Raw genomic sequence first — 18078 nt, 5'->3', positions numbered from 1 at the left:
GACTGCATCATGGTGAATTAGTATGTACCAGTCGGCGGCATATTTCAACAAAGGGTCATGTGTTCTCTGCCGTTCCCTACTGGCGCATTCGGGAAGCCTATTGTCCTGTCTGGATGGTCACTGCTTGCATACCATCTGGGTGAGCTCTTATTTTGGTGGTCACTCTACGATACCACTAAGGGTGTGGTAAACTTTACTGTGGGGGTTTACTATGCTAGATGGTCCTCATAGATGGTAAAATCTCGATGTCTTAGCAGTAGTTTACCTTCTAATAGGTTAAGGCTGATTGAAGACGTTCGTAGGCTCACAGGTATATAAGGTTCTAAGGTGAGATTCGATTTCTCAGTGAATTTGACGTACTGGTGGGTGATTCTGGATAACTGGGTTAGGTTCTTATAATAAAGTGTAATCCCGCATTCTTGCTAGCACTCGTCCTTGGTAGTCACTACTATTACTACTGGAGAATTTACAACTATGGTGGGCTGGTATGGTAATCACGGCCTGTAGTGGGCTTTGAGTGAGGCCATATTAGTAGTCTTAGTATTGCAGTACCTCTAAACTAACCATTATGAAAGAACTTCTGCATGTCGTCCTTTTGTTATATTTGCCGTACGTGGGTGGTTGTCACTTCTGACGGGCGCTAGTAGGTAGTATAACTGTGTCAGAAACCCTGCTACACTACGATCCATCCTTGTGTGGGTATAAATTTGGGTCGTCTTCCCAGTGTGGTATATAGGGGGTAGGGGGAACCGTACAGTCGCGTCGGAAAGTGTTCTTAATTACTTACAAGTAGGTTATAATTATTTACCACTATGGTTATCCCAGCATCCAGTGATCAGAGTTTGACAAATTAAGGCTTATTGGATTCACCTCACCAAGACGAGTCCAATGTTAGTTGAATCGAATGCCTCTAGACCAATAGATGCCGAGATATACCTCCAAACATACTTTACCCTGAAAATTTAAATTTTAAACTCTGGGTTTCATAAAATCGGAATAGCTCACTATTCAGTGATCCGATTTTGATAATCAAAGGCTCATTGGATTAGTCTCGTCAAGACGCATCGAATGGTGGCCAGCTCATGTGTATAACATCGATATATTACGAGATAATGGCCAAAATGTCTATAATATATTTTAATATATATCTTGGCATATATCGATCCTAGAGATATGAACCGACCACTATTCAATTCGTCTTGACGAGACGAATCCAATGAGTCCTTATTTGCTAAATTCGGATCACTGGATGCCAAGATAATCACAAGTGGCAAGATAATTATAAATTTCATATTTAAGCAAAAATCAGCTAAAATTAAATAAAATTGCAACTACTGATTTGCCAACAATTTAATTTGGTTTAAACAAAGAGAGAACAATTAGAAACGAACCAATATATTATCCGAAGTGTGACCTCTCCTCCCAAGAGCTGTAGCGCAAAAACTTGGAAAGAAGAAAAAATGAAAATTTAAATAGTTCTGTTTTTGGGAAGGCTGCCACCCTGGGATTGTGAAAATTTAATGTAGTATGAGAAGCGAACTAGATATAAATTTTTTACTAATGTTTATACTGGTGAAAAAATACAAATATATTTGTATTTGTCTTCATTTTCAAATCGGGCATTACTTTCTGACGCGACTGTACATCCAATTACTTCTAATAATTAGAGTAGGTGCTTGGTTAGTTGTCGCTCAACGGTAGGAGTGCATTTTCGCAACTTTAGTTGTAGTACTCCTCCATGTAGCTCTAGTGAACCGGCTATGCTGATGTCTCTTAAAACATAAAAAAAAAAAAAAAAAAATTTTATTGGCTTTTTTATATGGTTTTTTATTAATAAATAATATTAGAGGAGTTACATATATTACATAATATTCAGTTTAATATAAACTTACTCTCTCTTCCCCTTGTCAGATTTAATAACCAATCAAATTATAATATTTATAAATTATATATTTTATTAAGTGTAACGTAAGATTTTGGTTACCCTTTCCTCTTTGATAATTACGTAATATCTGTAAGCTTCCTTATTATTAATAAATAATTTTAAATTGTTTTTTACTTTTACATATTTAAGAATTTTTATTACTAATGTATTATATAATTTTTTAACCAAATAATGTCTTTTATTTAACCTTTTATATATTATCATTTATTATGTTAATACCTTCAAAGATATTAATATAGATTTACTTTGCTGAAACTTGGAGTTTACAATCGATATTGATTAGATATCGCAATGATATCATTACGATATCATTACGATATTTTGATAAAAAATAGATTCGACATCGTTAAGTTAGTCGTAACTGTATTTATTCAATATTGATTAGTTCGATATCTCTGCGATATCGCTGCGATCATTATGCGATGTAAATATTATCACGTAATCACATCGTAGTGATGTCGTATTAACATTGAATTAATATTACAAAAATATTTGACATTTATTTGATATTGTAACCATATCGTAGTGATATTGTATTAACATTGAATTAATATTACAAAATATTTGACATTTTATTTGATATTGTAACCACATCGTAGTGATATCATATTAACATCGAATTAATATTGCAAAGATATTTGACATTTTATTTGATATCGTAACCACATCGTAGTGATGTCATATTAACATTGAATTAATATTACAAAATATTTGACATTTTATTTGATATCGTAACCATGTCGTAGTGATATTGTATTAACATTGAATTAATATTGCAAAGATATTTGACATTTTATTTGATATTGTAACCACATCGTAGTGATGTCATATTAACATTGAATTAATATTACAAAATATTTGACATTTTATTTGATATCGTAACCATGTCGTAGTGATATTGTATTAACATTGAATTAATATTACAAAATATTTGACATTTTATTTGATATCGTAACCACATCGTAGTGATATCATATTAACATTGAATTAATATTGCAAAAATATTTTACATCTGTTTGATATCGTAGCCACATCGTAGTGATGTCGTATTAACATTGAATTAATATTACAATTTTATTTGATATCGTAACTACATCATAATAATATCATATTAATATCGAATTAATATTACAAAAATATTTTACATCTGTAGCCACATCGTAGTGATGTCATATTAACATTGAATTAATATTACAATTTTATTTGATATCGTAACTACATCATAATAATATCATATTAATATCGAATTAATATTACAAAAAATGTTTTACATTTATTTAATATCGTAACTACATCGTAATGATATTATATTAACACTGAATTAACATCACAAAAATATTTTTATTGTAATATATGTTTATTATTTATTATACATTAATAATAATAATTTTTTATTAGTGGATTATTATGGGTGAGTGGAGTACGTTTCTTTTTTCCTTTTTTTTTATTCTTTTCTTCTCTTTTTTATTCTTTTCTTTTCGTATGTGAGTGGATGGATACGTCATTTTTAATTTTAAAATATATATACTATATATATATACTATAAAACAACTAAAGATGTGATATGTAATTATTTTTAGAAAGTTGTAAAGTTGCAATTATTACAACATACATACAACACTTTTGTTGTAATTACAACACAATATTATAATTATTATATAGTATTATAATTACTACTAGTATTGTAATTATTATAATGTGTTATAATTATTTTCAATTATACAAATATATATTATCATTTCTTTTTATAATGATATTTGTTCTATAAAAACTTATTTTTGTAATTTTTATTTTTCAAAAAGAAAATTTTTGAATAATCATAAGTATTGTAATATTACAACACTTTAACTTTAAAAGTAGTAATAGGTTGCAACCCTTACTATTACAACACAAGGTAGTAATTATCAATTACATACTACATCTTTAAAAACAACCATGATTAATAAAATGTATTCTTTGTAAAATATATTTAAAATTTAATACATAACCTTGGGATAATAGTTAGAGCAATTAATTCCGGGATTTTGTAAAGAATAATAAAAATGATAATATTTTTAAGTTAGTTCTTTCTTTAAATTTTTTTAAAAGTGTTTTGTTTCTTAAAATCATAATATTGTAAAAAAATGCTGGTTGCTACAACTGATGGATAACGACAAATTGTCAGGCTACCCCCAAACAAAGTAATTGGAAGGCAGAAAATGTCATAAAATATCCAGCCCTATTTCATAACATTTTCCTACAGGCTAAAGCAAATATTACAAAAGAAATTGCAAATATATTTAACAAGCAATAGATACATGGCCGTTGAAAAATATATTCACACTTCATATTGTAATACCACAGTCTAACAAAGAAATTGCAAATATATTTAACAAGCAATAGATACATAGCCGTTGAAAAATATATTCACATTTATACCACAGTCTAACAAAAAAATACTCAAACCACAACATATTGTAAAAAAAATATGAAAAATACGCGTATATCCTATTTTCATACCTTGCTTATCAGCTCCACTATTTATTTAAAAAACGGCTTTTTTCTCTTTTGTATGTGGTTAGGTGGGTACATTTTTCCTTTCTTTTATTCTTTTCTTTCGTATGTGAGTGGTGGGTACATTTTCTGTTTTTTATTCTTTTTTTATTCTTGCTTTTCGTATGTGGGTGTTTTACTATATTGAATATATAAACTAAAGTGTCCCAAAGTATTGTTAATATTGTAAAAAGATAATTAAAGTATACTTTCAAAAGAGAAAAGAAGAGACGAACAAAATACCATAAAGTGTTAATATAAAAGACAAAAGAAAAGTGTATTTTTGAAAATAAACAAAAAAAATCTCATTAATAAACGTGAATTTTAGCTATTTTTAGATATCACATGCATGTAATTAAAGTGATTTTAATTGGTTAATTTTAATTTATTATTACATCATGCATATGATTTTATTGGTTAATTTTAACCAAAATTTTATACGATACAAATTAAATAATTATTTTATTATATTTATATAATTAATATAATTATATGGCTGTAAAATAAAAATTATTTTTTATCCAAATTCTATTTGTAGTATCATGATTTGGTAGTTGGCACCTTTCTGAGAAAGGGAGAAACGAAAGAGAAAGAAAAAAACGAAGAAAAGGGGAAAGAAAAGACGAAGAGAAGGGAGAAGACGAAAGGGAAAGGAAAAATATAAAAATTATAAAATTAAAAATAAAATATATAAAAATATAAAAATATAAAATTAAAAAATATAAAATTAAAATATAAAAATATAAAAATATAAAATTAAAATATAAAATTAAAAAATATAAAATTAAAATATATAAAAATAAAACATAAAAATAAAACATAAAAATAAAAAATATAAAATAAAAAAAATATAAAATAAAAAAAAATATAAATTAATCTCAAGCTCGAAGTCGCCGTAGGTGCCTCCTGTTACGTTGGCGTCTCCTACTATGCCGCGTTTCTAATAATGTAAATAAAATAAATTTAATATAAATAAATATAAGAATTAATTAAAAGATCTCTAATAATTACCGGGCTGCTCCCATAATCTGCTTCTGAAGGACCGATAGTAACGCTGGCCTGTTCTGGTCCAGCGACCTCTACTTCCTCCATTTCTCCACTCAACAAAATCCTAAAAATATCAACACAGTTAATACATTTTTTTTTATTATCTTTATTTTATTATTGCTTTACTAACATTGAAATTCCGAATTAAATTTCGGAATCGTTGCTCACACTGTCTTGCAGAGCAACGAAATCGTAGGTCCTGGTAGAGTCGTCTTGCAGTTGTCTCCCAGAAGGAGACCCTACTTCTACCATCCATATCGTGGTAGCGCTCATTACCACGTCTTTACATTATTGTTATTTATTGAATTATTAGATAAAAGAATAATGTAAGTAACATAAAAGAAAGAAGACATCTAGAAAGATATTTTATTTTACCTTCTTTGTCTTATCAAATGGTCAGTAGCTGCACGGGTCCATTCTATAGGCATGATTAAAATTTGTTGAGAAATGATTATTTTTTTAAAAAAAAAGACGTATACTTCCCTTATAAATATTTTCTCTAGTTTGAAATTCTGTTTATTTTAGTTAACATTCAAAATAATATATGCAAGTAATATGTTTAAGATATCTGCAAAAATAAATTTCTTTTTTATTTAAAAATTAAAAACAATATATGCAGGCAATAAGATTAAGATGCCCTTGCAATATATTTATATCAGACAATTACAAATAATAAGTTATTATCTAAAATATCGAACGAATTCAATCGCGTTAAATATGAGTTCAACTCGAGTTCAATTTGAGTTCACACGAACTAATTTATTTCACTAGATATTATGAATTTATTATACTATTTTTTATTTACAATTTTAATCGTTTAGTTTATTTTTTCTAATTGTAAAATTAAATCATATTTAATCAAGCTTAAATCTAACAAAAATTAACAATTTCATCAACGCAAATTCAAACTCGAATTCAACTCGAGTTCGACGAGTTTCGAAACGATTAAATTCGCTGGATATAATAATCTAACTACATTTGTACATGCCAATTATATTAATATTATAATATTAACCCTTACTTATGTTTAATTGTGAAACATAAATAATACCGATATCATTAAATTTTGATTTTTTCTTTGACCATGCGAGTTGATATGTCGTACAGTGTCAGAATAATATAGCAATTGTGGCTGTAAAAGGCTGTGCTTAATCGTAAAAGGAAGTTTAACATTATTGTTTCATCATTCATTTCTTTAAACAGAAATTCATAACATTTATTTTTATCTTATGATAGTCATTTTATATTTTGACAATAGATAATAAATTCCATTGTTATGTAACATTCTTCAAAAATGAGATATTGGATCAAAAAATAGGAGATGGAGCACGAGAACTCGGTTATTAGAATTTAGAATTATGATTACAGTATAAAATTGGAATACATACATTATGTACTGTGTGAATGTGTGATCTTGCGAGATGAGAATGTCCGGTTTCAAAATTAATATAAAGAACTTTAATTCGGTAAACATATTTATTTTACTTTTTTTTCGCTTATTTTTCTTAATCGAATTTTTCTATATTTTTTTTCACTAATATTTTATATTATGTCTAAACGTAAAGCAGTTTATAATAATCAAGTAGAAGTTGAAACAGGTATTTATATAACTTTTTGTAAATACAATTATATTTTTTGCTTATATGTAAGGAAAATAAATAGTAAAATACCAAAAATATGTATGATAGGAACGAAAAAAAATCCAAGGACTTTAACGAAAAAGAGAAGAGAAATGAATATCGAAGAAACTAATCAATTATTATTAGGTAAATATTAATTATATAGACTTTAGCTCTTTGATATTATTCTATTAATTTTAATTGAAATAATTGAAATGATATATTATATAGAAAAAGAAGTAATAGTAGAAGATGATGTAAGGGATAAAAGTGAAGATGAAGATGAAGAAGATGAAGATGATGAAGATGATGATAATGATAACGACAAGTTAGGCGCGGCTAAAACAGTTCTGGATCCGTTTCAGTTTTGTACAAAATTAGATATATGTAACTGGCTTAAAAACAAAAATCCAGACATTTTACGATTAGCAAATGAGATGAATGAATCATCTTATGTCGTTAGTTCAAAGAATACTGAAGTTAGTATTAATACAATATGGTAATATTTATTATGTCTAAATCTTTAAATAACGTATCTCATAATATTTTAGGATAAAATACGACTCTAGAATGAGTCGGTAAAGTGCTTATTTTTACGAGCGAGGAATCTGAGTAGTGAAGCACTCGATGATTTGGTTGTGAAAATTTTTCAGTTTAAAATTTATACTAGTGAAGCCAGAAGCTATTTAGAAAAAACTCGTAAGTCTTTAATTGACTTTTGAAATAAATTCAACTAAAATATTCTAAATTTAGTTGAGGAATACAAAAAAATAAGAAAGAGCAGGTATTTATTTATTTTATTGTTTTATAGTCAACAAAATAGTGCTATTTGTATAATTATTAATTAATTAATTATAGGGGTATGACTGGAAATCTTTCACAAAAAGAAATTAAAGAATACGTTGATGAAAACGTGATGCAAAAACTTTTAAACCGTCAACTCGCAGCTGTCAATATTTTGGAATTAACAAATAATGGAGGAACTGATACGTTAGTTGAGTTTGTTAAGGAAGCCGTCCGCGTTTCTTGGGACGGTAAAAACTTATCTGGTATAAAGGAATTGGATACCATGACTAAAAATTTAATTATCCCTTCCCGAAGTAGAAGTGATATAGTAAATACCCTAAAACAAGTAAGTTATTTTATTTATTTCGCACATTACGCTTTTGATAATAATATACTATTAATAAAATTAAATTATAGATTTAGGTGCGTTCTTATAAAATTATATGACGAAGAAGAATCATTAATAAATGATTTTATAAAATTTTAATAAAAAAATAAAATTGAGTTTTATTGAGTATTTCTTTTTAGTTTATTTAATTATTATTCTTTTAATGGTATAGACTTTAATAATAATTAGCTTCAATCGAAAAATCACAAAAAGTTTTAAAAGTTTTGAATATCTGTTGAGATTCAATCATATTTGAATTTCTTTAACTTGTTGTGTTATTACCATTAAGTAATCAATTATCTGTATAAACTGTGTAAAGTTAATTTGGCTCTATTTTGAGTAATATCCACCTATAAAGAACTCATCCGTGCATTACCTAAACAATTATTGGTTGATCAAGTTCGTATAATACCAAATTTATAAAATTGTCTGATTAAATGATCGCGTAATTAAATGATCGCGTATATTAAATGATCACGTATAAGACCTATTAATTCCTAAAAAGTCAATTCAACCACCATTTTATTTAACCGCTATTTATTTGTACGTTTTTTTTTTGAAAAAAAAAACTTTCTTTCTGAAAGTAGAGTCTGCCTCCTATACTATTTGCCATCGTGCATAGTGTGTTATAGGAAAAGGCGGACTTAAATTATATAGGTGTAAGCTTATGTTATATAGGCGTAAAGCTTATATAATTAACGCAATGAAAATCCTTTAATCAAGGGTTAAAATAGGCATGATGGGATATTCTCATATATCATGAATTCTGTCTGTTCGAAGTGTCGTTTTATATATAATTAAGTAGGCTTAAGTCGTAAGTAACTTTTTTATAACATTGATTATTGGAGAATTAAGTGGCAAAAATAATTTTTAGTTTGTAAGACTTTAACTCCATACCAACTTGTGTGTGTTTGGCGTATATTTTATTCCCTAACCCTTAGACCCACTCGTGGGTTGGTAGGTTACTTTGCACTTCTTGCAGCCTATCTTTAATGGGTTTTAGGTCCACGTTTGCCCATTTAAAATTTATTAAACAGGATGTCATTCGTCCAAACACATTGCAACGTTTGTTGATGAAGCTATGGTTGTCTAATAAAAGTTCGCTTTGCCAGGCAATTTATGGTGGATTCAATGGATCAAATTACAAACAACAATAATGCAGTCATATGAGAATTCCAGGCCAAAGAATAAGGGTGAATTGTCAAAGTTGAGAATATATTTGTATTTTTTTTTTAAAGCCGTCATTCTCATAAACTTTTTCATTGTATCCCTAAGTTCAATGATTTTGGTAATAATGAAACTGCAGTTGTTTACAGGGGTTTCCCGCCAAACTTCTGAGGTGAATTTATGTCTGGTGTTTTCGAATATACTTATCCTTTTTGCAATAGAGTCGTAGCGAGTCTTCTTAAAGCGTACCTGTGACACCCCATCCAACTTGGGCAGTGTCGCCTGAATCTAAAGCAAGGTACCCGGTTAATCCTCAACTTTGGGTTGATGAGTTATGATTCTGGAGTATTAAGGCATAATGTTTTGACTTACATCACCAATTTAACTCATAATTCTAATTTATTGAATTAGTTTATTATAGATTTATTGATATTTTTTTTATCTGTTATATAATATTTAAACTAATGTATACTTTATCTGTAATTAAAATTGTTATTGTAATAAATAACCGGTAACTTAAATCTATTGAAATTAACTTTTAAATTAGATTACAAATTATTAAAATATTATAAAATTGAATTTAACGATATTTGATTGATTTGATATTTTTAAAGGTAAATTCAATATTTATAGATAATATCATTTTGATATTATTTTGATACTGAATTAATATTAAAATAATATTATATTGATATTGCATTTATTAAAAAAAAAATCATTATTGTTATAACAATATCAAAATGATATCATATTAATGTCGTATTTACTTTCTATTTTTCATTATTGTTATAACAATATCAAAATGATATCAATTTGATGTTTCATCAATATCGTTATGATGTCGATTAGATAATTATAAAGTGATATCTTTACGATATCATATTGATATTGAATTAATGTTGAAACGATATCATATTAATATCGTATTTACTTCCCATTTTTCAAAAAATTCATTGTTGTTATAACAATATCGAAATGATATCAATTTGATGTTTCGTCAATATCGTTATGATGTCGATTAGATAATTATAAAGTGATATCTTTACGATATCATATTGATATTGAATTAATGTTGAAACGATATCATATTAATATCGTATTTACTTTCTATTTTTTCATTATTGTTATAACAATATCGAAATATCGATATGATATCGATTTGATGTTTCGTCAATATCGTTATGATGTCGATTAGATAATTATAAAGTGATATCTTTACGATATCATATTGATATTGAATTAATGTTGGAACGATATCATATTAATATCGTATTTACTTCCCATTTTTCAAAAAATTCATTGTTGTTATAACAATATCGAAATGATATCGATCTGATATTTTTTCAAACAAATATCTTTACGATATCATTTCGATATATTGAATTAATATTGAAATGATATCATTGTGATATCATAATGATATCATTTGCAAATCGATATCACCACGATATTTATTTAACATCATTATTATATCAATTCGGTATTGTTTAAAAATTCAAGGTTTCTGTAAAGTGGATTTAAACAAAAATTTTTTGAGCTAAACTATGATTTTTAGAAAAAATTAGTGATCCACATAAATAAGTATAAGTTTGTAATACAGAATTTAAATCTTGCTTTTCTGAATATTATTCAAAACTAAATACCAATATTTTTGAATATTACCCAGTACTAATCAAATTAGCCTTCTGTGACTTTATTTTTATTATGATAATTTATAAATTTATTTTATATGCAGTATGTTAAATTTAAATTTTATTTATATATGAGAAATTTTTTATATATTGATTAATTGCTATAAGAACTTTTAATCATCTCATACATTATCATAATCTTCATGATCATAATTTTTAATATCATCTTTAGTATCTACTTCATTATTTTCTTTATTTTCTAAAACTTCTACTTATTACCTGAATTTGATCTTTCAAGACAATCATAGTCAAAAATCAGCCCATCTGTTGATGGTTAGAAATACCACAACATTTATCTTCAGATTAAATTAGTATCAACTGCATTTCATGATATATTAATTCAGTTCACAACTGTTTCATAAGAAAGCCACTTGATTTTTGCAGTAGCTGTTAATTCTTTCACAAATTCAGTCATCCACTCATTATAATGTCATCTCAAATTAGAAAAAATTATCTGTATTTTATTTAAAAAAGTTTTTATTTTTGTTTTAAATGATTTATTTATTGAGATATCAATCCTTCAGGAATAACAGCAATACAGTTAACTCCCTCTATAGTCACTTCCATTATAGTCACATTCTACTATATATGGTGCATATCACCTAAACTCATCAAATAAAATTAGTGATTTTAAAAAGCTAACTACTTGTTAAAATTATATGATAATTAAAAATGTAAACCGATAAAATTACACTTTGAGTTCTTCTCTTTCAAATTATCGGATTACTTTTCCTTTATCTAACATATTTCAAAAGTTATTAAAGTTTAAAGTTAGCATATTTTTATATATCTCTATATTAACTTATATATAAATGAGAAAATTTCGGAATTATTCTATCATATGATATTGATTATAACCAATTATATTGATTTATTTGTTATAATAAATTGTGATCAAAATTTTAATTACTAAATAAAGTTAGACTATTGCCTTATTTAGAAGTAATAAATCCTAATTTAGTAATGATCATCATAAAATAAAAATTCGGACTATTGATGAGTTTAGGTGATATGCACCATAGTCACACCAGTTGAATGTTCAAAACACTTTATTATTAAAATCTATCCTATATAGTCACAATCTATCTATAGTTACTATCACACCTATCCTCAAAAATCTTATATTAAAAAGAACTATTTATAATCACAGTTATATAAAGAATATATTAAATAACTTGGCATCTAATAATCGTACAAAGATGTATTATAGCTTGTTAGAATCGTCTTACTGAGACGAATCGAATGGTGGTAGTTTTATCCTTTTCCGATCACTGGCTGACGAGTTATTCAACAAAATGTTAAACATCGGCATTATAATATTTCTTGATTTACGTTTACTGCGCCATTTAACATTTTGCTAGATTTCTCGGTACCTAGTAATTGTGAAAAGACGATTTATAGCTCGTTGGAATCGCCTCATCGAGACGAATCGAATGGTGGTAAGCTCATCTCTCTGTGATCAATATTGACGGAGTTATTACTTAAAAACCATTTAATATTTTTTAATTTCGGAAATTGATCTAGTGATTGGATTTCGATGTATCTTATACCATTAGATTCGTCACATCAAGACGAATCGAATGGTAGTAAGATCGTCTTTCTAGGATCAATATTGGCAGAGTTATTACACAAAAACCATTAATATTTTTTTAATTTCGGAAATTAATCTAGTGATTGGATTTCGACGTATTTTATACCATTAGAACCGTCTCATCAAGACGAATCGAATGGCGGTAAGATCATCTCTCTATGATTAATATTGGCGAAGTTACGATACAATAAAGTTTTAAGTATAATTCTAACTAAAATTATGTTAATTTTTGGCCGAAATTATGATATACAAATATAAGAAATTTTTTATATAGTCACATCTCTTTATAATCACCAAATATGGACTGTCCCAAATGTGTGACTATAAAGAGAGTTGACTGTATTTGTTTTTTTCTCAATAAAGCATCTTTTAATAGAATCAATAATATATACTGAAAATGAGTCTAAGATAAGTAGGGATTGTGGATTGGAGAGAGTTGCTATATGCTTAATCCAAATATTTTCAATCCAATAAAGCATTTTACTTTCATTCATCCATCCTTTTGGATTAGCTCTAATAGTGGAAAGTTACCCCTTGGAATATTTTTCAGTTTAAAGATTATAAGAGGAAGAAGTTTTGTTCCATCAGCCATACATGTTAAAACAACTGTGAAATTAGTTTTTTCATAATCTGTCATCATTGGTGGTTATTGGTATTACCACTTACCAATAAATGCTAAAAAATATTCATATTGGATACATTGATAAGTAACAAATGCTAAAAATTCTTGTTGCTTTTCAATTAAATCATCTGATAAATGTTGTGTAATAGTAATATGATAATAAGTGCTCAGATTGTTGTAGTTCATAAAATCATCCAACTATTTGATAAAAAAGAAAATGATTGAATATCAGAATACAAAGTTTTCCAATGTTGTATATTTGCAAATACTTTGGCCTTTACTTGAACCATTTGCCAGAAAATTGCATTCTGATTTTTTTTTTTTTCCTTTATCCATTCCACTAAAACTTTTTCTAGAGAAGGATATTTTGGGAAAGCTCCTTTATTCAAACATTTAAATCTGGTTGTACTTTCAAAAGCTGTTCTTTTTTAAATAACCAGTCTTGAAGTTATTTAGTTTTTATGTTAAATTTATTTGTATTATATTCTTACTATAACCTCTTTCATAATATGCGATAATGGCAATTTTCTCAGCGCATTTTATTATTATCATAACTTTTCTATTATATGTGATAATGGCAATTTCATGTGCATTTTATTATTATCGTAACTTTTATTATTCATACGGTTTACCGTTTACATTAAGAAATGAGTGAAATAAAATAAAAAAAAATGTTGTATATTGATTTAAGAGGGCTTTAAAATTACATCTTATCTAAGATAAGATCTTTACAAAATTTTAATTTAATATACCCCCTTATACAGTACCCCTCTTTTCATATAGTATCCCCCTAGTACTATTTAAATAGTACTAGAGTATTATTATTTAAATAGTACCCCAGTACTATAGGCCAGTGTTGTGGTAGTATACATGTACTAAGAAAATTCTAGTACATGGTACAATACTCAAACTAGCACTACTATACATCAGGAAATTTGTTTAGGCGTAATTTAGTGTAATATTTTGAAGGTGGTGTAAAATTTCGAAATATTACACTAAAAACGTAATATTACAAAAGTTTACGCTCTTAAATTTGAATAATTATAGTAATTTAAGAATATCTCGCTATCTACTGATCCAATCAAGACGATCTATAGCCCATTGGAATCAGCTCATCAAGACGGATCGAATGGTAGTAAAATCGCATTTCTACAGTTGATAGAACGCTCTATAGTATGCAGTAAAGTTTTAAATTAATAGAAAATCATCTATCGAACGTAAAGATACGATTTTACTACCATTCGATTCGTCTTGATGAGCTGATTCCAATGAGCTATAGATCGTCTTGATTGGATCAGTAGATAGCGAGATATTCTTAAATTACTATAATTATTCAAATTTAAGAGCGTAAACTTTTGTAATATTACGTTTTTAGTGTAATATTTCGAAATTTTACACCACCTTCGAAATATTACACTAAATTACGTCTAAACAAATTTCCTGATGTACTTAGTACAAGTAATGTAAATCAAATTTAGTACAAAATTAGTACATTCTGTACAATTTTTTTTTGTATAACAAAACGTGTAAAGCTTTTAAAAACATAAAGTTTTTTTTACAATTTCTTTATAATGGTATAAAGCTTAAAGAAATATATCATTTCAACAAACTTAGAAAGTGGTACTACTAATAAAATATACTATTGTAGAGCATGTTTTAGTAAGCTTGGTGAAAATCATCCTGAATTAAAAAAAAAAAACTGTCAAAACTTTCAGTCTTTATATAATCAACAGGAAAAAGATGAAGTATTTTTAGTTAATAAACAAAAAAGTACAGTTTTAGGTAAAAGAACATGTAAGTAGTTTCTTATATAGATAGATATAAGATATGTTTCATTATTACTATAAAATTAACATTTAACACATCTTTTTCAATAGTAGATAATTTTATCCAACTTTAGATTCAATAGTTGAACGAAGAGAATCATTTTCTTCATACTCTTTATTGATATCTTTACCTTCTCAATGGTCAAATTATGGATCCATGGAGTCATTTATTACACAATCTCTTTCAAATGCAAATAAAATAAAATTTTATATGCATCTATTATAAGTTTACTATTTCTTGTGGATTTTCATTATTTTGGATAAATAATCCAGAGGTAATTGAATTATTTAAATTTCTTAATCCACAAATTAAACTATCAGATCAAAAAATCCTATCAAATGAAATTTTAGATGAGTAAAGATGGTGTCGCAAATATGTAATTGCGAAATAATTGCAATTTACGGTATTGCAGAACATTGCGGATTTTTAAATCTAAAATCTGCAGATCTGCAAATCCGCAATTATCCGCAATCCTGCAAATATTCCGCAAATCCTCAAATATCCAAAGTACCGCAATTCAATTGCGGAATATTTGCGAGATCGCGGAATAGTTGTAACGGAATGTCCGCAAAAAAAACTATTTTTTTTTAATGAAATATAATTTTTTAATTTAACTACTAAAAAATATATTTCCTCTTATTATTAATCATAAAAAAAAAATCATTTTTCATTAACAAAATTTAAAAAAAAATGATTTTATTTTTTTAGAAAAAAATGGATCGGTAATTTGGAAAAACTGCCAGAAACGGCATTTTTTCTTATTATAACTGCAAAAAAAAATGCCAGAACTAATAGTTCTGGCAATTTTAATAAAAAAAATAAATAAAAATGCCAGAAATAATAGTTCCGGCATTTTTATAAAAATTAAAAAAAAAATGCCGAAATCAATAGTTCCGACATTTTTATATAAAAAAAAATAAAAATTGAAACGCCAGAACCAATAGTTCTGGCATTTTTAATAAAAAAAGTCAAAAAAAAATGCCGGAACCTATAGTTTCAGCGTTTTTATATAAAAAATTTATAAAAACATCGAGACTCATAGTTCTGGCATTTTTATATAAAAAAAATTTAAAAAAATGCCAGAACCTATTGTCCTGGCGTTTTTATATAAAAAATAATTTAAAAAAATGCTGGAACCCATAGTTCTGGCGTTTTTACATAAAAAAAATTAAAAAAAATGCCAGAACCATAGTTTCAGTATTTTTATGTAAAAAAAATCAAAAGAAAATGCTGGAACTATAGTACCGGCGTTTTTATGTGAAAAAAATCAAAAGAAAATGCCGGAACCATAGTACTGGCGTTTTTATGTGAAAAAAATTAAAAGAAAATGTCAGAACCATAGTACTGGCGTTTTTATATGAAAAAAATCAAAAGAAAATGCCGGAATAATAGTTCTGGCGTTTTTATGTGAAAAAAATCAAAAGAAAATACTGGAACCATAGTTCTAGCATTTTTATGTAAAAAAAATCAAAAGAAAACGCCAGAACTATAGTTCTGGCATTTTTATGTAAAAAAAATCAAAAGAAAATGCCGGAACTCATAGTTCCAGCATTTTTATGTAAAAAAAATTAAAAGAAAACGCCAGAACTCATAGTTCTGGCATTTTTATAAATGTACGAAACTGACAGTTATGGGCAGCAATTAGAATTGCAGAATTGCGGGCTACTAACCGCAATTCAACTCCAAAATCTGCAATATTGCGGAATTTGAAAATCATTTGTGGACCCATCCTTATAGATGAGGCTGTTAAAGAATTTTAAAATAAGAATTAATGGGGATGGTACTCACATCATCTAATGGATAATTATATGTATGAAAAGCTTCTGACATAAGTAGTGAGAGAGTAACAAATATTGAAGTTAGATTAAAAGTAGAGGAAATGATATCACAATTAGATGAACTCAAAATACTTCTTTTAGCTGTTATAACAGATAGAGTACCTGCTTATAATGCAGCAAGGTAAATAAATTGATAAATTACTATTTATTTTAATAATTAATTAATTATATTATTCATATATTTTATTAATAGAAAAAGACTTCAAGTTCAACAGTTTTTTACTTTACTATGCACATCAAATTAATTTATGCATTAGTGAAGTTTTTAAAGTTTTGTCAAACTTGCAGTTTATTTTAAAAATGCAAATAATAAGTTTTTTATTAGAAATTTATTGGAAAACACTGAAATATTCAAACAGAAATGTATGGAAAATGTATCCAACCTGTAATTTCTGGTAATACTACCAAAAATGCTTTATAGGTAAAATTATTTTTTATTTAATTTTATAATTACACTACTATAATTGATTTAATTTACTTTTATATTATTAGTCTTTAGCTATAAAATTTGAACTTTCAACTTCTACAACTAAATACGATAACAGATCATTAACAATTCCATGTGAAATTTATAATATAATTATGAATGAACATTTTTTAGAGTAAAAGTAACCTAAAATTAGAACAACCTTCTACTTTCTTATTATGCCATTCTTAATATTCTACAAATTGATAAAGCACGATTATTTGAAGTTTTGCATGGATTTGCCTATATTTATCAGTTTTGACAAAAATGGAATTCTAATCCTGACTACATTGCAGGAAACCATTTCACTAGTATACTTCTCAGGTCAGTCATCCAGAACTTATTAAATTGGGGAAAGGTAAATGAGTTCAAAACTATTTTGACTTTAAAAATCTGATATTTGTGCTGCCGTTTAATGGATAACTTTATAGTATGACCCATAATGTTAATTCTTCTAAGATTTTTTCAACGTCCTAGATATACAGAATATCATATACAATAATGTCTTTAACTCACTCTCACTCGTTATCAACTTCTTTGTATCTGGTCAGTATTTGTA

General features: G+C 26.8%; 2 protein-coding genes across 2 annotated transcripts; one reads left to right on the top strand and one right to left on the bottom strand.

Annotated features, from left to right (window-relative positions):
* Window positions 1-5355: 5355 nt before the first annotated feature.
* OCT59_007428 (uncharacterized protein) lies at window positions 5356-5952 on the bottom strand (the record flags this gene model as incomplete). The annotated part of the gene is made up of 4 exons (XM_066148625.1): window positions 5356-5417; window positions 5489-5588; window positions 5655-5805; window positions 5900-5952. 4 exons carry the CDS (start codon window positions 5950-5952, stop codon window positions 5356-5358), a joined length of 366 nt encoding a protein of 121 aa, XP_065998694.1.
* Window positions 5953-7073: 1121 nt separating this feature from the next.
* On the top strand, window positions 7074-8352 carry OCT59_007427 (uncharacterized protein; the record flags this gene model as incomplete). Its single annotated transcript, XM_066148615.1, has 7 exons — window positions 7074-7122; window positions 7213-7290; window positions 7375-7622; window positions 7713-7842; window positions 7897-7927; window positions 8002-8275; window positions 8347-8352. The coding sequence occupies 7 exons, from the start codon at window positions 7074-7076 to the stop codon at window positions 8350-8352; spliced, it is 816 nt and encodes a 271-aa protein (XP_065998693.1).
* Between the last annotated feature and the right edge of the window lie 9726 nt (window positions 8353-18078).

The sequence above is a fragment of the Rhizophagus irregularis genome, chromosome 15 (assembly GCF_026210795.1).
Source record: "Rhizophagus irregularis chromosome 15, complete sequence".
NCBI classification, from domain to species: Eukaryota; Fungi; Glomeromycota; class Glomeromycetes; order Glomerales; family Glomeraceae; genus Rhizophagus; species Rhizophagus irregularis.
This window is presented reverse-complemented; position numbering and strand designations above follow the sequence as displayed.